This window comes from Kwoniella europaea, chromosome 2 (assembly GCF_036810445.1).
Source record: "Kwoniella europaea PYCC6329 chromosome 2, complete sequence".
Taxonomy (NCBI): domain Eukaryota; kingdom Fungi; phylum Basidiomycota; class Tremellomycetes; order Tremellales; family Cryptococcaceae; genus Kwoniella; species Kwoniella europaea.
This window is the reverse complement of record NC_089488.1, coordinates 389570-413278: the sequence shown is the minus strand read 5'-3', so window position 1 is coordinate 413278 and position 23709 is coordinate 389570. Positions and strand designations below refer to the sequence as shown.

Here is a 23709-nt window from a genome sequence, read left to right as displayed (position 1 = left end):
CACATCATATACACATCTTCACATCTCGATGCTCTCAAGCCTATTTGGCAGCAGCAGAAGCCACCTTGTTTTTGACTAAATCACAAAAACCAATCAACATGAATCTTTGATTTTGCAAAACCAAAAAACTAATCACTCACTCTCATCAACAATCGAAGGATCAGCTATAGATGACAGATCACCCAATTGATCACCTTCTCCAGCGACAATCTTCCTCAAGATACGTCTCATGATTTTACCTGATCGAGTCTTGGGTAGATCAGTGACGAGGTACTGCAAATACATCCAGCATGAGCATTAACGCCTAACCATCTGACCTAATCGTGCATAGACTTACAATCTTCTTGGGAGCAGCAAAAGGTCCAATAACCTTCCTAACCTGGATAGCCAATTCTTTATTCAAGTCTGCTTCTTTGGTTGATTTCAGATCGAACTCAGGTTTCATAGTGACAAAGGCGTATACAGCTTGACCTGTGATGTCGTCATGGGAACCGACGACGGCAGTCTCGGCTACTCCCTTGTGGAGGATCAAGGCCGATTCGACTTCGGCGGTTGACAGTCGGTGACCTGATACGCTGTAGGCCGAAATGAGTCAGTATGAGATTGTAGTGTGTTTATTACAATGTTTTCAGGTAACTTACTTGATGACGTCTGATGGGTTGAAAAGAAAGGAGATGGTACATATCAGCATTTGATTGCCTTTGATCATTATTCGGCGGATCCAACTCACCATCAACTCTTCCTTTGATCCAGATATATCCATCGTAATCTCTTGCAGCACCATCTCCAAAGAAGAAGTACCCGGGATAAGGCTTCATGTAAGTCTCCAAATACCTCTTGTGATCTTTGAACACAGTTCGGGCAAGCGAAGGCCAAGGTTTCTTAGCGACCAAGACACCTTCTACGTCATTTCCTTGGAGGACTTGTCCGGATTGAGGATCGATGATATCAACGTCCATACCGAAGAATGGGAAAGTAGCTGAACCAGGTTTGGTCGAGATGGCACCTGGTAAAGGTGTAACTACGATCGATCCAGTTTCAGTCATCCAGTAGGTATCAACGATCGCACAATTCTTCTTTCCTGCGAAATCATTGTACCAATGCCATGCCTCGGGGTTGATCGGTTCACCCACCGATCCTAATACCCTCAAAGATGACAAATCGTGATTCTTGACGTGTTCTTCACCCATTCGTCGAAGTAATCGAATAGCTGTTGGAGCAGTGTACAAGTGGGTAGCCTTCCATTTGTCGACAAAGTCCCAGTATCGAGAGGCAGTAGGGTAGACTGGGGTCGATTCGAACACGGTAGTAGTCACACCGTTAGCGAGAGGACCATATACGATGTAAGTGTGACCAGTGATCCATCCTACGTCGGCCATACACGCGAATTTGTCGGTGGGGTGTACATCGAAGACATATTTGACGGTAAGGTAGGCACCGAGAAGGTAACCAGCGGTACAGTGGACCACACCTTTGGGTTTACCAGTGGAACCGGAGGTCTGGATGTATAGTGTCAGATTTCCGTTCTTTCGTTATTGCAAGATGATACTCACGTAAAGGATGAAAAGGGGATCTTCTGAAGCCATAGGTTCACAGGGGCAGTAAGTTGGGACTTTGGCACATTCCTCGTCCCACCATTTATCTCGTCCTTCAGTGAAGGGTACTTTGTTTCCGGTTCTTCGGAGGACAAGGACGTGTTCGACAAGAGGACAAGATTGGAGAGCAGCATCGACGACTGTGGGATGATGAGGTTAATAATTACAGAAACTGAATACATTCCAGTTCGACATCCACTCACTAGCTTTGGTAGCGATAGATTTACCACCTCGTCTTCCTTCGCTATATGAGTTGGATCATGATCAGCAACGCTGTATGTGTATTCACGACTGGGAGCGGAGAACTCACTCAGTGGTGATCAAGACTTTACATTCACAGTCATTCACTCTATCTCTTAATGATTCCGCTGAGAAACCAGCGAATACTGCAGAATGGACAGCACCGATCCTGGCACATGCCAAGAAAGCAGCGGCAGCTTGCCATGTCATGGGTAGGCTGAATAGGGTGGTAAGGAGTTTACATTAGCACTCTTCTAATAATTTCTAATCCCGTTGTGAAGAGCAAAGCTTCGCCCATATTGTCGTGGAAGAATCGTGTGGAAGAAAAGATTCTCCTACTCACTATACAGAGACGGCATCACCTTTCTTGACACCCCACGATTTCAATACATTAGCCACTCTACATGTCTCCCTCATCAATTCGGCGTAGGAGATCTCCCTAGATTCCGAAGGTTCGTCGGCTTCGTAGATGATAGCAGTCTTTTCGGGATTGGCATAGAAATGTCTGTCAAGACAATTGTATGAGGCATTGAGAGTTCCTTCTGGGCTATGTAACGTTGATATAACATACATCAGTATCGTGTTCTATCACTCAATAAAGGATCAAAGATCTCTCCATGGTAGACAAAAACAATAACAAGTTGATACTGATGCCCGATGCAATGGGACATTCGAAATTTAGGAGATGAGAAGGAAGAGCAAACTTACAACCACTGTACATCCCCCTGCTCGAACCCACCCGCTCTAACAGTCTTAAACGGAGTATACCAATCCAAACATTCCTTGGCCTTCTCAGCCCACCACTTATCGCTATCGGGTCCTACCGTCTTCTTCCATTCGTTCAAGTACGCTTGATAATTCGGTCCAATGTGGGGTTTCGGTCTGCCCTCTTCGCCTCGAAGTCGCGGTGGAGGGGGGAACAAGTCCTCGGATTCGGGGACGGAATCGGGTAAAGGGTGGACATGGTGGGCTACGGTTTCTGCTGCTGACATTGTGGATTGGACGAGCTAATACGTTGATTGTGAGGAATTAGCCAAAGAACGTATAGTGATGGTGGACAAATTGATTGTAGAGAGTACAAGGGAAAGGAAGAAAGTAGCTACTCGGCCGACCGGTGAGAGAAGCAAGATCAAGAGGAAAGAAGCACAGACTGGCAGAGTCAAAGGAATGTTGAATTTTCATATGTTACTCACATTGTTGACAGTATCCTTGATATTATCTATCGTCGACATCTTGTCTACTTTGCTATATTGTCAACGATGAAAAGGTCAAGTAGGTGCTAGCTGCTAGTATGCTATATGCTCGTGTTTCTCGTGTTGTAGCTAAACGAGGTCAAATATGAGTATGAGTATTGACAGGAATGTCATTCGACCTTTTGTCCACCTTAGAACAGGGTTCATCCCATATTTATATATAGGGTATAGGGTAATACAAACCAACAGGTAATCCGAAGCAACCGACCAGACTTCTTTACCCGGGCCAATCACCTGGTCGCTAATCCGGTTATATCACATACACACCAATATCCGGATGTCCATTTTACCCCACCACTTTGAGGGAGGATACTCGGGTGTGACTACAACCGTAGCATCCATCTCCAAATGCCAGAGGAGCACTCACTTTCTTGGTATGCTATGGACGCTGCTAAACCACATGTCTCGGTCATGCTCCCAGTGCAGTACGAGTGCATCATCAGATAGCAGCAGATACTTTGAGTATGCATAATCCTATTCTTGCTTGTTATTCTCAGTCGGTTATCTTCGGTGCAAATTCATCGTGAGAATCCAAGTCGGTTATCATACTGATCATACCTGCATACCTACGTGATTACCTTCCTTTTGCCAAGTGAATCGTAGAACATTCATACACCGTTTGTGCTTTTGGAGCAGTCTCAAATACATATCATATCATCGATATACAAGATCATTGTCCAGCTCCCACATTCACACCCCTAAAGCACAAAGTTTCCATACCCGTATTCTTCCTACTCGTATTTAACAATTTCTTCAATCCTTCCAATTCCCTATTAAAATCATCATTCGTCTTTTGTCTTCTATAAGCTTGTGAGATCGTATCGTATATCTTGGAGAGAGTATCATTCGATTGGGGTGAAACGAAATTATTCACTGATTGATGTAAGAATTCAATCTCAAGTGTTGCCTGTGTAGGGACCACATACGGTATGGCGGGTAAATGGAAGTGGGGGAAAAGCAAAAAGTGGGGAAAATATCAAACACCAATTTTCATCAAAACATCAGCTCTGATCTGTCTTAAGATTCACAAAAAGAAAATAATCTGATCATCACTCACAGTTAACATTCCTCCAGTACCAAATTTGGGTACTTTCTGAAAGCAGTTCAATGCCACTTGGGTAATTTGATTGACCAGCGCTTCGATAACTCGTTGAATGAGGTTCGGTGAGATATTACCTATCCTAGAATGGGCTTCCACCAATAGTAATATCGCTTTGTGCATGTATGGACGTACTTCTGCAAATATACAAGCAATCACATATCAGCACAGATGAAGGACAATGACAGTACTATATTGACAATCAAGTTGTGGAACAATAATGGACGTAGAACTCACCAGTAGGTTTACCAACTTCACCCCAATTGATTCCCGAGTTCAATACACCATTCTGCACCACATCGACCAACTCCTTCGATCTTCCCTTGATCAATTCCTTGAATATCATCTCGTCCATATTCTCCACCACTTCAAATAAGAGTTTCTCATCTTTCTTCATATCTACATCTAAGATTTTGGAGATCTTGTTGCAGAGTAAAGATAAGTTGAGTCGTTGGAGCTGATCAAATTGGGCTAAGGTGATCAACAGTCGGATTTCCTATGGTCATTGTTGACTTGTGTCAGCTAGCTAAATTCCAATACAGTAGAATTGACAGAGTATGCGATGAGACCTGATATAAATTCAACTCACATGTTCATCACTTCCATCCCTCACTACCACCCTGCTAGGTCTCCTCATTCCCCTATACCCATCTTCCTCATGGGCAGAGGACGAAGTGAAATCAATCATCCCATCAAAACAGAAACATAGTGTATCCACAAACGTATCTTTGATCTTCCTTTTGAAATTCGTTGATATGACATTCGAAGATCCTCCTGTCCTGCTACCATTACTACTACTACCAGCGTGTTGGTTGTTTGACGAAGTGGCGCTGGTAGTGGTACTCGATATCTTCTTGCAAGCATTGATCAAACGAAGTTCAAATTCCTCCATGACACTTAAATACCTCAAGACGTTCTTGGTAGTCAGGGAATTCTGAGGTAGAGTCGTCCAGTCTTCTAGATGATGTAGGATTTTTGAGTCTATCCACATCATGTAATTAGCCTAGACAATTACATGCGTACACACGCGAAAGGAGGGAGGTATCGCTTACCCCTTGACCAAGTTGCGCTCACGACCTGAACAAACCTCCATCTGGCACTATCTAACAAACCCTTCAACCCACTCCTAGCCTCATTACCTACATCCACATTGAGCAATTCCATCGAACAATCATTGATCTCTTCCAGTATCTTCTCAGCGAAATAACAGGAAGTCATACCAGTTGAATGCTCAGGCACAAAACCTGGCATTTGGAAATTATCATCTGAAGCCGAGCCAGAAGGTGATTTCGATGAATCAGATAGAGATATATCGGATAAAGTGAAGAATTGAGAAATGGTGTTGATGTATAATTTGATTATCTCCATTGCCATTGATCGACAAACACTCGCTGGTCGTTTGGAGGGTGGAATTGATCCTGATGAATCTCGCTACGACGAGTCCGAATCAGTTTGAGGTTTACGTTGGATGAACATGTAAAGCTAAAGCTAACTGACCTTGCGATATTTCCCGTCCATACATGCTTTGGCAATTTTCCAAAATCCAGGTAATGACCTGATGACATATTCGGAAAATTGCTTGATAAACGCTTGGATGGTAAGCCAAGCTGCATCCGTCGTAGAGGCTAATCCAGGATATAGAAGTATTAGCTATTATCTTATTACGCCACTCTTAGGTAATCTCACGAGTGATGGTGTTCAGCTGATACTCTGTCGAGGCAAGTTGACGTCTCAGCAGATCCACTTCGGAGTTCAGCGTGGAAGGTTGGTTGGCGCATGCTTGTTGGGCGGCTTGATTGAAGAGGTGGTATGATTAATTATGAGTACTTGTCAGACAAACAAACCAAGCTTTGCGATGCTCACCTTTGATCCTGTCCTGTGATTTACTATAAACGATTTTCATATTATTCAAGATATGTTTATGTTGATATTCCAAATACGTCCAAGCAGGTTCGTCCGATTGATCCAACTCAACCAAAATCCTACCATCCAAAACAAGTCAATTAAATTAATTGCATTCACTGAGATGGATACGAGGATATCACTCACTCAATAGTCCTTTCCTGCTCTTCAACGCCTTTAGTAGGGTCTTTCAAACCAGCATCCAACCTAGATCTCATATCACTCATGATGTCTTCAACAGATTTCCAAACTTTATCGAATATTCTCTTTTGCTGTTCCTTCGATGCGTTCACTCCTGGTATCAGTTGTCTGGAAGATTGGAGGAAAGTTCCTTTCTTATAATCTCTTAGAGCTTGATCGTATTTTCCCTAAACCGTATAACACATTTTCAGAAGAACAAATCAGCCTGTCAGCCTATGACATCCTTGGTTCATCTACCAGTATCTGTCTCGTTATGACTTTATGCTAAATAATGTCTACCCAAGAGACTACGTTCACTCACGGCATTTATAGACTCCATCAACTGATTAGGCAGGTTGAACAGAAACTTTGATTTCTCAACTACACCCAATGTCGAGCGTAACTTGGATGCTTTGACGGCATTTTCTAATACAGGCAAGAATACTTGATCTGCTCTGTGGCCGGCGACTGTAAGGTGCAAGATACAGACAATTTCAGCGATGAATAAAGTGACTCAAAAATGACTGATGACTCATTGTATACGGTATGGGATGCTGACTGTGGTAGGTAAGGTATTGACTGACCTTTGAAAATCTCTCTTAATTCTCTCGTACCGTGATCCGTATCATCCGCCAAGAAACCTTCTTTCATATCTCTATAAACGACTATACGAAGAAGAAGATCATTTGTGTCAGCATCGTAGATTCACAGTATGTTAGGGATTCATTTGAGCATTTGTTATTCCTCTGACCTGCATTCAAATGAAACTTTCCCTTTCAATTAATACATATTTATATCCCTTATACACCTCCTCCCAATCTCAATATCATAACAATGGAGAAAAGAAAAGAGAGGATTATGCTTTCAACTCACCATCGCTACTAGCCTTCACCCCAACGAACCTATCAAAATTCTCTTCCACCAATATTCTAACAGCTTCGGATCTACTTTCAATAGCTCTTTCCAAATTGTATATACCCCTCTGTAAATCCTGGAAGGAAGCATCGGGATGATGAGCGGACAGGAATACTTTGGGATCGAATGATTTGGACGACAGTGAGGTGGCTGTTCCTACAGTTCACTCTGCATTAGTATTTCCATGCTATTTGGTAAAGTAGGAAATTGCGATATTTCGATATTGGGATAGAAGTGGACACACTAGTTTTAAGATCAAGTTCATTCGCCCTATGATCCAAACACATCTCATCAGCTCAACCTGTGATGACTAGGAAAATGTGAGTGAGGACAGACTGAACACTCACCCGCTCAATTTCCCTCTCAGACCTAAAGGATCCATCTCCTCGGCCATCTTCCCATCTTCACCCGTCATCGTCCCTGCAAGAGGTCCCTCGGTCTCGTGGTCTATCGATTCCCATACTTGAGGTTCGAGAGATGAGATCCCGTATAACTTGAGTACTGCGGGGCGTGGGCGGCGAGGAGTGGAAGTGAGTTCAATATCAGCGGATAGTCATCAGCTATCACAATCAAACAGTGGTCCTGTAGAATTGTACAAGTTGGATAATGTCTGATGAGGTAAACTTAGACTTACAGGCCGCTTCGTCCACATCACGCCTGTTCATTCTGACTGGAACGAAGGAGTGGGTCTAGGTCCACTATTGTATTTCCTCAGGAATTTGGATGGATCTTCTGGTTGAGTCGTCCCGCTACAGTCTTGGTCGAATGTTGAAAAACCTGTTCTTCCAAAGAGGAGAATACTCATCGATTCGAGTTGACATGCGCGTCACCAATCATGTAATCTTATCCTACCACAACAACCATAAGATGGTCGATGCACCCATATACTTCCGACGGAACACTCCATTCGTGCCGGATCATACGAGTGAGCGCACATAGTGAGCGGTTGCAGCATTTTGATCACAATACAAATCATTACGATTTTGCCCATTTTGACGCCTGATGAATTAAGGTTTATCAGTCTTCATTGCAATGCTTGCAGGCCGAAAAACTGGGACAATGTATTTGAAGGTGGATGACACCTAATGTCCCAGCTTTCCACTGTCCCAAAGAGCAAGATGCATGAGCTGCAAAAGTGATTAGAAAAGCTATTACAAATTTGTTACAATTGATCAAATTGTTGCAACCGCTCACTATGCGCGCGCACTCTTATTCGACATGACCATCTAACATATATGACACATGATACATGATACATGATACATGCTATCCCAAGCATATCAAGTATACGAAAGAGGATGAAAAGATACAAACAGTTGGATGAAGAACGTATGTATATACATAAGTACGAAGACGAATTATAATGGGCTCCTCACCTGACCGAACCAAGTAATGTATATCCTTCCCTGCCCTTCCCTTCCATGACCATTCCTAATCGGTAATTATAATCCACTAGAATCCGTCCTTTTCCCATTCCTAATACTCTTCTCCTTTTCTTTTTGTTCTCTTTCAGCTTTAGCCCTGACTCTCATCGCTCTCCAACCCAACTTGTGTCTACTCGTCGCACTGGCACTATCTTGAGGTTGACTTTCAGTCAGATCAATCACATTTTCAGGCGTGTTCCCACCCGTACCCGTACCAGTCCCGTCACCTGTATTTGTCCCAGTCATACTCCCATTATTTGAAGAAGAAGAAGCCTGTTTGATGACCTTTTCCAATACCTGCTTTTCATTCTCCAAATCGAAACCTTTGTTTTGCGGTACATAAGTGAATGGACCGTTGACACTGGCTGGATGAGGGTTGAAGATCGCTTCGATGATCACCTCAGGAGGTAGGTCACTGATCCCGTGTCCGCCATGATGTCCATGTCCGTGATGCTGTGCGTGACCGTGTCGTCGTAAATGGTGAGTATGATGTTTATGTCCATCGTGAGCTTTGGAGATGTTCAGTATGACTGGAGAAGGCTCCAGAGGTTTGGAGACGAATTGAGGTGATGGTGCGGGTAAAGGCGCGGGTGATTGTCTACCACTACCAGGTTGAATCGAGCTCAAGGGTTTCAATTCTTTCTTGGGACTATCGGTGATCTTGGTTGATCTACGTGAAATCGACGGTGCGAGATGATTCTCGTAAGACTGATAGCTGTGATTGGTGATTGATCTACCCAGGTCGGTAGCAGATCCATTCCTGGTTTGATAGTTGGACGAGACGGTAGAATATGTCGTTCGGGATCTTTGAAGCTCCAAGCCCATAGAGGATCCTGAGGATGAGTTGGATGGTGTTTTGACAAGACCCACTGGAGCAGACAAAGAAACATTAGTTCCGGTTACTATTCGAAGAATCTGCAAACATAGACATGCACTTACGGTCACTTCGCATGGCCCCTTCAGTATCAGGCATGAAGTCGTGCACCCCAGATACATGATGACCTTCCTGCATGGGTGGACTATACGCGAATAATCAGTCAATGTCATCCAAGTTACTCTGATTGGACGAGCTAATGACTCACGCTGCCCACTTGTCTTCACCACCTATCCATCTCATATCGACCGACAGCTACAATCAAATCTCATCAGCATCCATAGTAACCATGATAGTAAGAAGCGTACTCACCTTGATGGTAGCATTCGTTCTACTACCTTTCAACAAAAACCTTCTAGTCATCTTACCTTTACCCGCAAACGCCGCCAGATCAATATCGACGATCCCAAAAACAGTCTTCTCTTTACTTTCTTTCCTCATTATATCCGTATGAAGTTCTCTACTTCCATGGGAATGTACCGAAGAACTATCATTGATCAAATGCGAATTCTGGCTTTTATGAGAGGGCAAAGGTAACTGTTCAATGACCAATCTCAGACCTGATTCAGATAAAGGTCCTTCACCTAAGTAAGGTAATAATTGGCCAGATGACGATTTCTGTCTATAAGGGTTAGTCGAGCTTGTTGGAGTGGTCGAAGTAGGGGTGGTAGCGGGTTGTACTGATTTACTGATGGGTACTCTCGAAACGTGATGTAATTCGTAGTCCCATTTGACCGAATGCGATTTCAATGATCTGGCTGGTGTTGTCCCTTTTCTCATCTCAGATAACCAGTCTGACTGGGCACCCTCATTGTTCTGTCGATGATCGCTGTTGTTCTTTCGCATTCCTGGTCCAGAGAGTGATCGGACTCTCGAAGGGAAAGGTCGTGCCGGTCCAGTGGTAGATGCCGAAGTGGAGGATGAAGTGTTGGTGGTTGCCATTGATATAGTCCTGTTCATCCCTCGCCTCGATGGCACGCCGATATTTGCCATAGGATCTATCAAAGTCGAATAAGACGGTATCGTGCCTCCCCTTACAGGTACAGGGACAGGAAATGGAATTGCCAATCGATCGGTGGGTGTTGAAATTCCGGAAGACGCTTGCGAAGGTCGTGAACTGGAGGTCATACTGGGTCGATGGATGTTGATTAAAGGTGGTAAACCAGCTTTACCAGATGAAGATTGAGATTGTTCACTCGATTTGCTCGTACTCCTCGAGCGAGTCCCATCATCATCATCGTCTTCAAACGCTTCCGGCTCGTCTGTGATCTGCTGAGGTGATTCAGTTGGTACTGTGTCTGATCGGGGTTCAGGAGAAGGCGTATCAGGTGCAATGACTTGTTTAAGCGGTGTAGGTTCGGAACCCCTCTTGTCTGGTCTTTCAGAACTATCTCTGGGTGGAGGCATAGAGAGGGACTTGAGAGGGCGAGGTGGTGCGGCGGAAGTGGATGGTGTGACCATTGATCGAGGTGTAGGTGGATAAGCTCCGGATGAAGCTGTAGAAGTGGTCCCCACGGATGCGGTGGAGGATGAGGCTTGCATGTTTTGGGATTGGAGCTTGAGATTGGGCAAGGAGGGTTTGGCAAGTGGAGCTTTTTAAGAAGCGCAAGATTGTGTCAGCTCGTGCAATGATACGGTGTAAATTCTGTGACGGGATGTGAATATATCTATAAGGGAGGGGTATGTGGGAATTAACAGCATTGATGATAGGTGAAGAAGAGAGAAGACATGAGTGATCTGAAATAGACAGAAGAGCTACTCACCGTGACCATTTTTCGTCAATTCCAACATTTCCTTGGGTCTAGGTTTCTTCCCTCTAAACTTCCACTGGACATCAAATTCACCTGACAGCTGGGGTACATTCCCCAGTTCATGTATCACCACTGTAGTGTCGAATATCGCATATTTCTGATTATCAAACATATGTTTTAATTTTGAGGATATCCCAGGATGATGATGCTGTGATTGCGAACGAGATGGTTGGAATGGGAGATTCTGAGAAGATGAGGTGAGGGATGTTGGGAATGTTATAGGATTCGGTGTGGAAGATCTGGATATGGATGTAGGAGGAGGGAAGAAGGATGATGAACGTGAAGAAGATCCAGATTGGGATTGATCTGTTATACCTAAACTAGGTCGTAACAATGATGATGTCGCCATCTTCCCAAAATTTTAAACGGAAGCTGAAACTTGATCATACGATTGACTGATTGATAGAGGTTTGAGCGTTGTTATTGTTATTGTTGATCGTCACGCTGAGTCTGGATTGATGTCTAATGTATATATGGGATGTCCGTGATGTACAAGAAAGGGTTGGTTGCGTATTTCTGGTATGATCCTCGATCAAGCTAATGAAAGGAGTTGCTGCTAGTGGATAGGTCTTTGGAAGAGCGTTTCAGAAGGTTTATTCTCCTTGACCAGGTATATAGATGTCAGATATACCTACTTGAGTCTCTCTTCAGGCTAAGTATGGTTGTGGGTGCTATTCGATGTATGGTGATGGTGGTGACGAATATAGTAATGCTAGGCTGAGTTGACTCGTCACCACCTGAACCTGGATGGTATGTTGATGGTCACCAGTGACTTCGACGTCCCCAACGATTTTTATCTTTATCTGTTGGGGTTGACCTTGATCTGGGGAAACGTGTATCAAAGGATGATTGATGGTGTTTGTCGCTTGTGCGCGGAGATGCGTGTCCAAAGGATGTTTGGCTGTTTGGAGTGAGATGCAGGTGTACAATTGTCCAACTTGATGCCGTCGGGGTATCGATAGAAAGATCAAATCTGCTGCAACATCTTGTGTTGACTTCCGTATCCTTCTGTTCTTCTGTTCTTCTGGCAGCGCAGACTATGATTGACCAGCAGCGTTGCAGGTTTGGATTGAGTCACCCAAATCACACGTCCACTGTCCACCTTCGGGCCGTCGGTCTCGATGTTATTCGGGATTGTTTGGGTTGGATTGCTGAGCTCTACAAATTGTTCTTTTGGGATGCTGTGTTCTAATTTTTTCTCCTGATTTCGACGAAAGTGGTGACTATGAATACAACAAGAGCAATAACATTCTTTTTGTTCTGTTCTATTCCATTCTGATATATATGGGGTGTATCGATTATCAAGCATACAAATCCATGTGGATATATGGATGCTTCAGCTAGTAATCATGGTGACGTCTGCTGTACGATGTACGAGTACTTCCAGGCCCACGACAAGGTTTGTTTTGAACTTGATCCGGATTTAAGGGTCCAAGCGGCGCGGCATGCGACGGAAATAGCAGTGTAAAGGTAAAGTCTACCGGGTACATGCAATCGAGCAAAGGAACGCCACAGCAGGTACGCAGTGTCTATTTTAGGCTTACTGGTCAGAAAGGATTAGATCAACGATTAGAGAATGCAAGATAAGGGAATAACATCACTCATTCCAGTTGCTTTTCGAATGCAAATCGGCTAACGATAAGCAGCTAAGATCGAAGATTGTGGAAGTGAAACCTAAATGACTAAGTCATGAAATCCTGCTGTGCGATATGTGAGAATGGACCTGATATACATCACCTTCCCAACATCCTCATGAACCTTCATGCGATTATCCCACTTCTTCAAGTATAAACCCATCCATCACCCGTTATCTTTGCTGAATTGCTCACAACATCCTAAAAGTCGAACTGAGACTTCTCACTGCACTTCTCTTCTCCTGCTCTCTTTGTTCAAAATGACTGACCACGAGATAATACTCATCTGCTAACGATCTTATAGCATCAGATGTCGGATCTTGACTATAAAAGTAATCCAGAAAGGCTTCTTTTGGAGTTTCGGTGTCGTATAGATCATTTGTTTCCTCGTCACTTCACTGTTCATGTACAACAGGTGGTTCAGATCGAGTTTCTTCAATCACATTGAAGAAAATTTCCGATGTGCTAATCAGATCCTCAAGGCGATAGAGTTGTTGATCCACTGGCTCGTTGGAGTCCTTCACCCTGCTAAGATAATGAAGGAGCCTGTCCTCCAATTTCTTTCGCATTCCTCGAGTAATTTGGTCCAATACGCCGAGAGATGAACCGGATTCGGAATGGGATATGTCAGGTAGAGAGTTGATATATGATTTCCAAGCAGCCGAATACCTCTTACGATAAGTCTCCTGAGTCCATCGACTGGTACGCCCCAAGAATCGCCCTGTATATCATGCAAGTAATCATCGATCAGCTCGAGACTTGCATGATATACAGGGCGATTTGCTTCGTTATCTTGTAATTCAGCTGAGCGTGAAATTTCTCTCTTAGCTTCGAGGGCGTCTTCTCGCCATTTCTGAAGGTTCGCTGAGTTTGCGATTGTAGGGGAAGCATTGCTCGCAAGATTGGCAGTGTTGCTATTTTCAGAAGTAGCAGGCATGCTGAAAAAATTGCATAGGTGAAGCGACATCGAACAAACAAACAACCAAGTAGCGATCCTGAATAATCAGGCATGGCTGTGCCCAGGTTGAGTAGCTGAATCTTTCAAAATCTTTTGAGGGCGAAGGCTGACTCTGATGACTTCCCTTCTACTGGTCAGAAGATCATTGTGAAAGGATATCGTCCATTGCAACGTCCCCAATGGCGACCAAGCACTTGAAGGGACAGAGGATGAATTTTTCTTTGACACTGGATGCGTTTCTCTAAGAGATGGTGCAGGCAGTATGGCTGATCAGGCCATTTGTACGATCAGTTACGGTGAATGGTGTGCATCGAAATCGCCACATCACCAAGTTTAAAGCATCCTCGTATATCTCAAGCAAGACCTACTATCTCCAAGTCTCCTTTGATAACCCTCATACCAGTCCTCAGCAAGCTCTTTCAATCTATCTGCTTCCTTGCTCAACAACCAGTCCAGCAACGCTTCTTCCGGAAGTTGAGTCCTATACGTATCCGTACCGGTCAGTTCTTCATGGAGGAAATTTCGTGGATGATATTCAGTATAAGTATCTCTGATATCTGATGAACACCAATCTATCTCGCCGCGAAAGAGCTGCAAATCTGGCTTACCAGAATTGGTCAAGTTGTTTCGCATCGTCGAAGCGAGTTCTTCACGCTCGCGTGCAGTTATGAACATTGGATTTCTCGAAGATTGTTGATTGGCGATCCGGTGAGCAAAAGTTTCCTTGGTCCAGTTCACTGTGTCACTTTGGAATTGCTGTAAGAGCTCGATCCTGGCTTGTCTGTATGCGGCGGTATCACGACTGGTCTGAGCGTTGACTGAACGTTGGATCTTGGTGATGGTCTCGGTTATGACCTGTTGGAAGTCTGCTGCAGACGTAGCCTGGTTGTTAGACATTATTGTACGGTGGTATGATAGGGTGGCAAGCTTGGGAAGTGGAAAGTATAATACCGTCTTTGTCGAAAGAGCAGAACTGATGCTCGAAAGTCCGTTACCTTTTTATATAGCTGTCCACTCCTCAGATTGACACATAACGCCATTGGGAACTTCATGCGGAAATCCTTTCTTCCTCGTATGATGTCAATTCCCCAAGGCTCAGGTCTGAGAAGGCAAGAAGCCTCAGATGCACCGCGTTCCTTTTTTGATCATCGGTGCTCAGCTTTAAATTCTGTGGTCAGAAAGCTCATCCTCGCCTCACAGATATACTATACATGCCTAGGAGTGTCTTTTTGCATATGCCCTTTTGTGGAACTCCAGGCATTCTCGAACTCTGCCGCTACCCCAACTGCATAAATAGACTGAAACATACACTCCTGACTATTCAGGCCAGTCTAAGCCTTCGCAAACCATTCCTAATTATATATCGTGATCAGCACCTTAATGATACTATGATTGACTTGATATCCCATAATGATCACTCACCTTGATTGAATCGCCGAAAGCTTTCAGAGCGGCATCGATATTTTCCAAATCGCCCGCAAACTGCGTGACACCATCAGCTCGATTCATCCACTATGCGAGACATAAGATAAGAGAGTTGACGTACAGTTGCTCTGAAGAAATTGAAATCTTCTGACTGATCCACACCTTCTTTTTCGACTATAAATACCTTCGCAGGTAACAAAACGACTTTACCATGTTCCACCAGATGATTCCATAATTCATCCATCAACTCCCCTGCATTTGAGGTATACTGAGCGGGTTCATTAGTCGATTTTAATTCTAAACCTGGTGGCACCTCTGGTTCTTTGCCTACTGTATCCAAAGCTAAGTTGACGGCTGTTTCTGCTGAACTGTTGATGGGGTTTTTTCTATATCGCGGATGTGAAGTCAGGTCAACACGCAGCCATTGGAACATTCCTGCTCCGCATGGGACGGTAGATACCAGGTTTTTCGGGACATATTCGTTAAGTCGATCGAGGAAATAATCTCGCTTGTTCTGGTATTCAAGTCGGACACCTAAGGCATCAGGAGTGAGTTTAGCTGGATGTTCAGCGTAAGATAATGGGAAGCAGGCTGGACATACCCCACATCCATCTGATGAATCCACCGATACCCCAATGTTTGTCCGAGAGATAAGAAGCGAGAACAGATTGACTTAGACCATTAGGTACTTGAGTGGTAGTTTCTGCAATGTAGAACAATTAGTTCAGTGATATCCTAAGTAGGGGGGACTGTCAAGCTCACCTCCGATTCGGAGAAGTCTTTCGATGAAAGTGGAATTTGCTGTAACCCATCCCTAAGATACATACAGCTCCATCAGTTTTCCCACATTACCAGAACCAACGGATTATTGAATTACAAGTCTGACACCTGGACCAAACACTTTACTGAATGTATCGATCCTGATCACCCTACCATCTACATCCCGAGATAAGAAGGATCTGACTCCGGCGTATTCGTTGAAAACTCTGGCTACAGCTTGGACGTCATCATCTTTGGCATGTTCAGGGGCTGGAGGTAATTTCGAACGGGCTTCTTTGAGCTGTAATTCTCTTTTCTGAACATCAGGCTCGTATGCGGCGAATTGAAGAGCTGACACAGACCGTAAATCAACGTCATTAGCTCAGCTCGTCAGGTGTAAAAGCCCATAGTCTTGGTTTAACAAGAACCACTCACGATAGTAAGGATCGTCCTCCATACTGAAAATAAGAAATCAGCTTGACCACTTATGAGAGGAAAGTAGTGGACGTACATGATCACATCGTGTTCCTGACAGATTCTGTAGATCTCATCATACCTTTCCTGAGGTTGAGTCGATCCAGTCGGATTCTAATCGCACAATCAGCTTCGACTCCGCCTACAATTCTACGATGATGCGTATAGCTGACTTACTTGTCCACAAGGAATCGTATAGAGAACATGTGGTTTTCTACCTTGAACTTTCTCATCCCAAGTACTCAAGACTTTCTCAAGATCCTCAGGTACCAAACCTTCTCCATCTACTTTGATAGGGTACAGTTTGGCTCCCTTAGCTCTGGCTGCGTTCAACGAAGATGCGAATGAATACTCTTCTGTTAAGACGGTATCGACGTCCTAAGCGGATTATTCTGGATCAGCATAGGGCAACCAATATTGAGAATGAACGAGATGTACTTACTGGTTCCACCAGAAGCTGGAAGACCTTGGATACACCTGAAACCATACCATCAGCCTAATGTATTTCCCAACGATGAATAATTGATATTGATTACTGACCATCTGTATTACCCAAAGTGATGTAAATACTTGAATCAGAGATCGTCTTCCCATGAAGTAGCTCATTCAGCTCTTCCAACTGATGTACAAGCTCTGGAAAGCCATTACTAAGCCCATATTGAAGGATATCATTCAGATCTAGAATACCACCCTCGTCATTTTCTGTTCCTGGACCGGTCTTCTTCAAGTGTACCTCTTCTGTGACGGCCTCGCCTTGCTGCCAATCTTGAACGTCGCCATTCAGTGTCGATAGTTTGGGAAGAGTGAAGGACGCATGTGACATGGGGAACAACGAGGCTATGGGCGATTTTGTAAGATTAGGATATCTTCGTGAGTTTGATATCATTCAACGTACGATGTGGTGTTCCTATCGATTCCTCACACGATCAGTACACTTGACGAGTTTGTGGGTAGTAAGGCGGCCTACATACCTCCTCCAAGAGTCAGAAGCTTCCTGCTTCCCACTAACGCTCCCAAAGCCTTCATCGCACTTGGCTGTACGGTTCTAACCCGCTTAGCGAGGTGATGAGCCAAGTCGATGCTCTCCGGCAGTGTTGGTGCGGGCGACATTCTGATGGGACTTATTTAGTAACCCTTGATGGAATGAGAAACGAATAGGAAGCGTCAACGATTAAGTAAATGAAAAGCATCCAAGCTGTTGTGCAGCTCGAGTCGATTTGGGATACTCGTATTGTGCATTATCGTGATATTGTCTAATCGGTACTCATTGATCGTTGATACAAGTTAGCGTGAAACGACTCAAATGAACTGATTGCGACACATTGCGTTTGGATCTGTTAAGTACTCGCAGTATCGGATATGACCGACAGACAATCACCCTTCATGCATGAAGGCAGAAATTTGAATACATAAATAAATACGTTACGAGTATGGACTATCAACAAATGCATAAACCGAAAACACCGTACACGCCTACCCCATGATGCTCTCGATAGACCTCTTAAGCTTCAATTCCGACTGATCGATCTGATCTTTTTTACCCTTCAGCCATTGAACACCCTCTTTAAACGCTTCAGAACTCATTCCCAAGATCTCATTTACCTCTCTCTGACTAACACTTCCAGCACTGACTCGGGTCTTGACGAACTCTTCAGGATCGAGCGAAGCTTGAAGCTCGGTATCAGACATATCAACAGGATTACCAAGCGTTTCCATTCCTGCTCTTCTCAAAATCTGTTGAGATACTTGAGATCTGGGGATATTCTCCAGTTCACAGATCCTCACTAATCTAGCTACGACATGATGAGCCTGTCTAAATGACAATCCGTTATTCCTAACAAGGATATCCGCAAGATTACTTGAGGTACACCAACTAGTCTTGAGAAGCTGTTTCATCCTTTCCGATTTGACTTGCAACGTATCGACTATCCCACCCATCAATTGAAGCATATTCGAGGTAGTTGTAAATGCAGAATCTAACAATGGTACCGATCTTATACCCTGATCACCGGTTCCCTCACCTCTAAATGTAGCTAGAGCTGTAGACCCCCAATTGACCGCTCCTCCAGCATTAGCTTTGATAGCTTCTAGCGTGACCGGGTTCTTCTTTTGAGGGAAGATTGAACTGGTACTACAGAACGAATCGTCCAATTCTATCAAGCCAAATTCAACACTTGAGAAAAGGTGTAAGTCTGTTGCGAGATCGTTAAGGGTAGCCATGACGAATGAGAGTGTATAAGCAATCTCAGCAGCGTAAAATGCTTCTCTGGATAATTTAGAATGATAGATCGTAGAGTCGAATCCTAAAAGCTCGGTCGTTCGTTCTCGATTGATAGGCCATGAAGTTCCCGAGAGACCTACACCTCCTAGGGGATTGCGGTTGGTTCGTTCGAAACAGTCTTTACATCTTTCGAAGTCGTCGTGAAGCTTATCAACGTAGGATAACAGGTAATGACCGAATGTACCAGGTTGGGAATGTTGCAAGTGTGTATAGGTTGGTGTGATGGTCTCCACATGCTCTGATGCTACTTTGATCAAGATTTTCTGAAGATCAAGGATGAAAGACATGACTTCAAGTAATTTATCTCTCTTGAATAATCTTCGAGCAGTAGCACCTTGATCAATCCTTGATCTGGCAGTATGAAGCATCCCAGCGACGTCTTCGCCCAACCTTGAGGCTAAGACAGCTTCGATCTGAAGGAGTAATGTACCATTGGCCATATCGAGTGGGATCTGATCACCTCCCTGAGATCGAATATCAAGTAAGACAGGGAAGAGTTGTCGAGAGATCGAAAGTGGAATGATGGACTGTTCGGTGATCATTACAAGATGAGCCAGATCAATCTGAAGAAATTTGTCGAATTGTCTCTTCTCCCTTTCGACGGTCGGAAGATTCTCATATAGCTGGAGAAGCTTGCTGGGAGGTTTGGCAAGTCGAGCTTCGGTGAAAGCCACACCTTGATGGGAATGACCATTGGTATGACCATTGAGGTGACCATTGGTCTTGGTAGGACCATTAGAGGTAGGCCTATGCCCGTTGGTAATTGGTGTAGCGATAGGCATGGTGGCTGCGAATGATGCTCGGTCAGCCAGGTCTTTCTACACACGGAAGTGAGGTTGACCACTTACTCGGGGTATTAGTATATTGCAGTAGCTCAGAGCAGATGATCGAATGGTAGAACTAAGTGAGTTTTTGTACTATGTATAAGAAGGTTGTCAGATACTGTGCGAAGGTGTCTTGACTTGTCAAGCGCAACCCACCAGTCCTGCGGAGGTGATTTACTCGAAAGTAATGATAACACTTTGAAGAGAAGGTCTAAATGCTTGCCTTTGTTTGATCGTCTACCTACGTTCTTGATAGCTTATCTTGCCTCAATTTAAATGTATCATCCACCTGTACCTCGAGCGGAAAATGTCCACAGCTCTCTCAGGTCACGCTGCCCATCTATCTCCAGACACAGGGATTGTCGTGGATGTCGACGGGTAGACAGAACCTCGGATCGCATCGGCGGGGTATTGTTCATGCTGGGTCTCATCATAAAAATGGAGATCTGTCCGACGTCTATGTGAATGCTAACGTATCAAGCGGACACAGGTCCAAAAGTACTTTATATTCATTGATTGATCGGCTCGGTGTACTCGAGTACTCGGATAGGCTGTAACTTACTCATGACAGACAGGGTTTATTTGTTTTACTCTTCTAGGGACATTTCCTTGAGGTTCAGGGACCGACATACAACTTTAAGTTATCAAATTAAGCAGGACAAGGTGGGAATTTAACCGCGCCGCGTTGTAGTACTCTAAGCGTATTCGCTACTACAGTACTCGTATCACGGACTGAGTCCGATTAGTATGCTTACCGGTACCATAGGACCGGTTTGAGAGGTGGACTGGAATCCGATAATTTGATGAGAATCACTGATAAGAAATTCCGGCGATCCGATTGATCATTCGACTATCTCACTTTCTACAGGTATTATATACCGACAAATGATCAACAGACCTCAGAATGATCCTTCACACTATATCCTACGCTGCGGACAGCCTTTGATCTACTGATTGACCAACATAGACACGGATTCGACTTCAAGTTTACTTGTTCACGGTATCCTGAAAGTTCAACGATTCAACGATGAACCGAACACAATCCGAGGACGAGATTCAACCGTCCTATGTGGTTGACTCCGAAAATGCTCCTGGCGTCAATACCAAAGACTCGATCACAAAAGACGGAAAAGTAGATGTGATCAGTGGGGCGCAAGTGCAATCTAAGTCCAAAGCAGAGAGATTATTCGTAGCTAGGTTAGATTTCATCTTGCTGGTTTACGTTTGTGTCTCCCAAATCATTAAAGGGTTAGATCAACAGAGTAAGTCGTGGACTGTCTGTGAGCAGATGGTCAAACGTATAGGGTATTGACTGAGGTTAAATCCATGTAGACGTCTCGGCTGCATACGTCTCCGGTATGAAAGAAGGTGCGTACTGTTGATGGAAATCCTCTTAATCTGTTCAGATAACTGATCAAGTTTTATTCTATTTACCGTTATCGTACGAATGGTCAGATCTCAACATTCAAGCCAACGAGTACAACTACTTCACGACCTATTTCAATGTCGGTTATGCTGTTTTCGTTATCGTGAGTAACATTCCCATGTTCCATGTGTGAATTGTATCTCGGTACGATGACCGATTTGCGACTTGATTTTTCGGATCAGCCCTCCCAAATCATGATGACCTGGACTAGACCATCGTGGTGGTTACCTGGACTCGAGTTTACATGGTGAGTATATGATAACTTCCGACACATCGTGATGTATCGCTGACTGTACGACCATAGGGGTGTCCTTACGATCGTTTTCTTCTTCGCTAAAAACGTTAAAGAGATCTACGCGCTTAGGGCACTGGTTGGAGCTTTCGAAGGTAAGTCTCGTTGATGATCACCTACACGAAAGTATATTGACTTTACACACTTCCCAATATCCAGCGTCTGCTTATCCGGGAGCAATTTTCCTACTTTCCAGTTGGTTCACTCCATCTGAATTGGCCTTGAGAATCAGTTTCTATCACAGTTCACAATGGAGTACGTACATTCACATCATACCCAGATAATTGTACGGATGGAATCAAGCTAATGTTAGTCTATCTTGCTCGACTCCACAGTGGGCAGTATGGTGAGTTTAATCTAACATATTATGTCATTATTCGAGATAGCACTAGGCTGACTTATGACATATTCAGCTGGCCGGTGGTCTTCAAGCTGCAATCTACGAAGGTCTCGATGGAAAATCTGGAATCAGAGGTTGGAGATGGATGTTTGTGAGTTTGTTTTCCTTTTTCTTTTCTCTTGCGGCTCTTTGTCCCCGTATATAAATCAAAGCTAAAATCGCCGTGGTTGCGCCTTGCAGTTGATCGACGGAATCATGACTATCTTCATAGCTGGGCTTGGTTTCGTCCTGATCCCAGATTATCCTTCGAATCCAAAGTGAGTACATCTCCAGATCCATCGACCTCCACACCCACCTTTCTCGGGTGACCAGCGAGCTGATCGATTTTGTTATAGTCCCTGGGCATTCTGGTTGAAAGACAGACATGTGAAAATGGCTCAAGATAGGAGTTTGAGATACCGAAGAGCCGATAACAAGAAATTCAACCGATATGCTATCACAAGAGCACTCAAACAACCTCAACTTTACTTGTTCCCGATATTTTACATGACTGCTCAACTTGCTCAGCAGGGTTATTTATGTAAGTAGCACTTGTTGTCCTGCCTTCAGCCGTTAAACCCAAAAAGAATTATTGACGCTCAACGATCTTCACTAGATTTCAACCTTTTCCTGAAATCGCTCAAGAATCCTGATGGTACTGCCGTCTGGTCGGTCGCTCAGGTCAATGCACTCCCAATGGTCGGATATGCCATTTCGATCGTCCTAGTCTGGGGATGGGGTTGGGCTTCAGATTACTTCCAAACTCGTTGGGCCATCATCTTCGCTCAAGCTGTAAGCGAACCTCTCTTCTAGTATCACCCGTACTGTGGCTGACTAGGAATGTCTCATCACAGGTGCTCGGTCTCATTCCAGGTATCATCATGTCTGTATGGAATGTCCCAATGGGTGCCAAGTACTTCTCATGTACGTCTCTTTATCTGATTCAAACAATGCGAACCGCGACTGACGTTATAGGATGCTTGCATAGACTTCCTCAGTTTCTCATTCATCGCTACCTCTCCTCCACTTTTCGCCTGGTTGAGTGATATGACACCTCACGATTCCGAGATGAGAGCATTCATCATCGGTTGTTGTACTGCTACATGGTACGCTGTGAACTCATGGGCCAACGTCCTTATTTGGCCCGCAAAGGAGGCTCCTGTGAGTAATGAATCCTTTGCGCCTTATCTCACCTGGGGATTCAACTGACAGAATGAATGACTGTGTAATGCAGCACTACAGAGTAGGATGGAAGTTGACAGTAGGAATGTGGTTATTCGTAATGTTCGAAATATGGTTGATCAGACTTATCGATATGAAATACGTTAGGTAAGTCAATCACCGTCCGTTGACATGCCGGATATATAAGCTCAGCAGGCTGACAAGTGTTGGATTGATTAGACCCCGAAATCAGAAGATCGGTCAAGAGCTCTATGAAGATCAAGTTCAGCATGTTCCGCACTCCATTGACGATGATGCGGATGTCGCATTGGATAACAAACAAGTTCAAGATGGCCTCGAAGTCGTCCCCGTTCAAAGTCGACGATAAGCCATTATCGAGGGCTACGGAATGCTATCTCGAAATAATCATGATGGTAATCGGAAGCTTTCCGCTAAGAAAGTACAAATTTTTTGTTATTACTTGGAATGCTCTGCTACGAAAGGTTGATACAACTTCGTATGGTGTGATTTTAAACAACAACGAGAGATTACGGAAATAAATTTATCACGGTTGATTGAACATTTGCAGTTCGTCTTGGATCGGCTTTTTCGATGGAATGGCAGTGGTTGTGATAGTTGTCTGCTCTGATGATATGGGCTTATATTCATGCAAAATGCAAAGATATGTTTTGCAATACGAATGACAATCACCAATTGTGGCGAGAGAGCAGATTGTCGCACATCGTCTCGAGGAGTTGCATCCGTTATTGAATCGGCCAATTGGATTTAAGACTGGACATAGG

General features: G+C 44.2%; 8 protein-coding genes across 8 annotated transcripts; 1 reads left to right on the top strand and 7 right to left on the bottom strand.

Moving 5' to 3' along the window:
* Positions 1-40: 40 nt before the first annotated feature.
* Positions 41-2827, bottom strand: V865_006499 (acetyl-coenzyme A synthetase; the record flags this gene model as incomplete). Its single annotated transcript, XM_066230257.1, has 9 exons — positions 41-75; positions 141-273; positions 338-575; positions 727-1499; positions 1554-1735; positions 1799-1839; positions 1906-2052; positions 2179-2382; positions 2544-2827. 9 exons carry the CDS (start codon positions 2825-2827, stop codon positions 41-43), a joined length of 2037 nt encoding a protein of 678 aa, XP_066086354.1.
* A 931-nt stretch (positions 2828-3758) lies between these two features.
* Positions 3759-7849, bottom strand: V865_006498 (uncharacterized protein; the record flags this gene model as incomplete). Its single annotated transcript, XM_066230256.1, has 15 exons — positions 3759-3995; positions 4146-4324; positions 4425-4683; positions 4777-5168; positions 5240-5618; positions 5685-5812; positions 5874-5978; positions 6051-6169; positions 6237-6457; positions 6592-6737; positions 6854-6934; positions 7143-7340; positions 7429-7454; positions 7532-7685; positions 7819-7849. 15 exons carry the CDS (start codon positions 7847-7849, stop codon positions 3759-3761), a joined length of 2655 nt encoding a protein of 884 aa, XP_066086353.1.
* A 777-nt stretch (positions 7850-8626) lies between these two features.
* On the bottom strand, positions 8627-11642 carry V865_006497 (uncharacterized protein; the record flags this gene model as incomplete). The annotated part of the gene is made up of 5 exons (XM_066230255.1): positions 8627-9477; positions 9548-9627; positions 9691-9737; positions 9795-11074; positions 11246-11642. The coding sequence occupies 5 exons, from the start codon at positions 11640-11642 to the stop codon at positions 8627-8629; spliced, it is 2655 nt and encodes an 884-aa protein (XP_066086352.1).
* A 1680-nt stretch (positions 11643-13322) lies between these two features.
* Positions 13323-13864, bottom strand: V865_006496 (uncharacterized protein; the record flags this gene model as incomplete). The annotated part of the gene is made up of 2 exons (XM_066230254.1): positions 13323-13613; positions 13700-13864. The coding sequence occupies 2 exons, from the start codon at positions 13862-13864 to the stop codon at positions 13323-13325; spliced, it is 456 nt and encodes a 151-aa protein (XP_066086351.1).
* A 66-nt stretch (positions 13865-13930) lies between these two features.
* Positions 13931-14782, bottom strand: V865_006495 (uncharacterized protein; the record flags this gene model as incomplete). Its single annotated transcript, XM_066230253.1, has 2 exons — positions 13931-14151; positions 14254-14782. 2 exons carry the CDS (start codon positions 14780-14782, stop codon positions 13931-13933), a joined length of 750 nt encoding a protein of 249 aa, XP_066086350.1.
* Positions 14783-15216: 434 nt separating this feature from the next.
* V865_006494 (uncharacterized protein) lies at positions 15217-17653 on the bottom strand (the record flags this gene model as incomplete). The annotated part of the gene is made up of 13 exons (XM_066230252.1): positions 15217-15237; positions 15308-15367; positions 15432-15844; positions 15912-16013; positions 16073-16124; positions 16188-16420; positions 16505-16527; positions 16581-16657; positions 16721-16921; positions 16986-17020; positions 17084-17380; positions 17439-17450; positions 17515-17653. 13 exons carry the CDS (start codon positions 17651-17653, stop codon positions 15217-15219), a joined length of 1665 nt encoding a protein of 554 aa, XP_066086349.1.
* A 363-nt stretch (positions 17654-18016) lies between these two features.
* Positions 18017-19606, bottom strand: V865_006493 (argininosuccinate lyase; the record flags this gene model as incomplete). The annotated part of the gene is made up of 1 exon (XM_066230251.1): positions 18017-19606. The coding sequence occupies one exon, from the start codon at positions 19604-19606 to the stop codon at positions 18017-18019; it is 1590 nt and encodes a 529-aa protein (XP_066086348.1).
* A 1069-nt stretch (positions 19607-20675) lies between these two features.
* V865_006492 (uncharacterized protein) lies at positions 20676-23294 on the top strand (the record flags this gene model as incomplete). Its single annotated transcript, XM_066230250.1, has 15 exons — positions 20676-20910; positions 20981-21016; positions 21104-21177; positions 21257-21321; positions 21379-21461; positions 21526-21621; positions 21702-21712; positions 21780-21857; positions 21947-22023; positions 22102-22286; positions 22362-22537; positions 22600-22669; positions 22734-22906; positions 22980-23074; positions 23147-23294. 15 exons carry the CDS (start codon positions 20676-20678, stop codon positions 23292-23294), a joined length of 1602 nt encoding a protein of 533 aa, XP_066086347.1.
* Between the last annotated feature and the right edge of the window lie 415 nt (positions 23295-23709).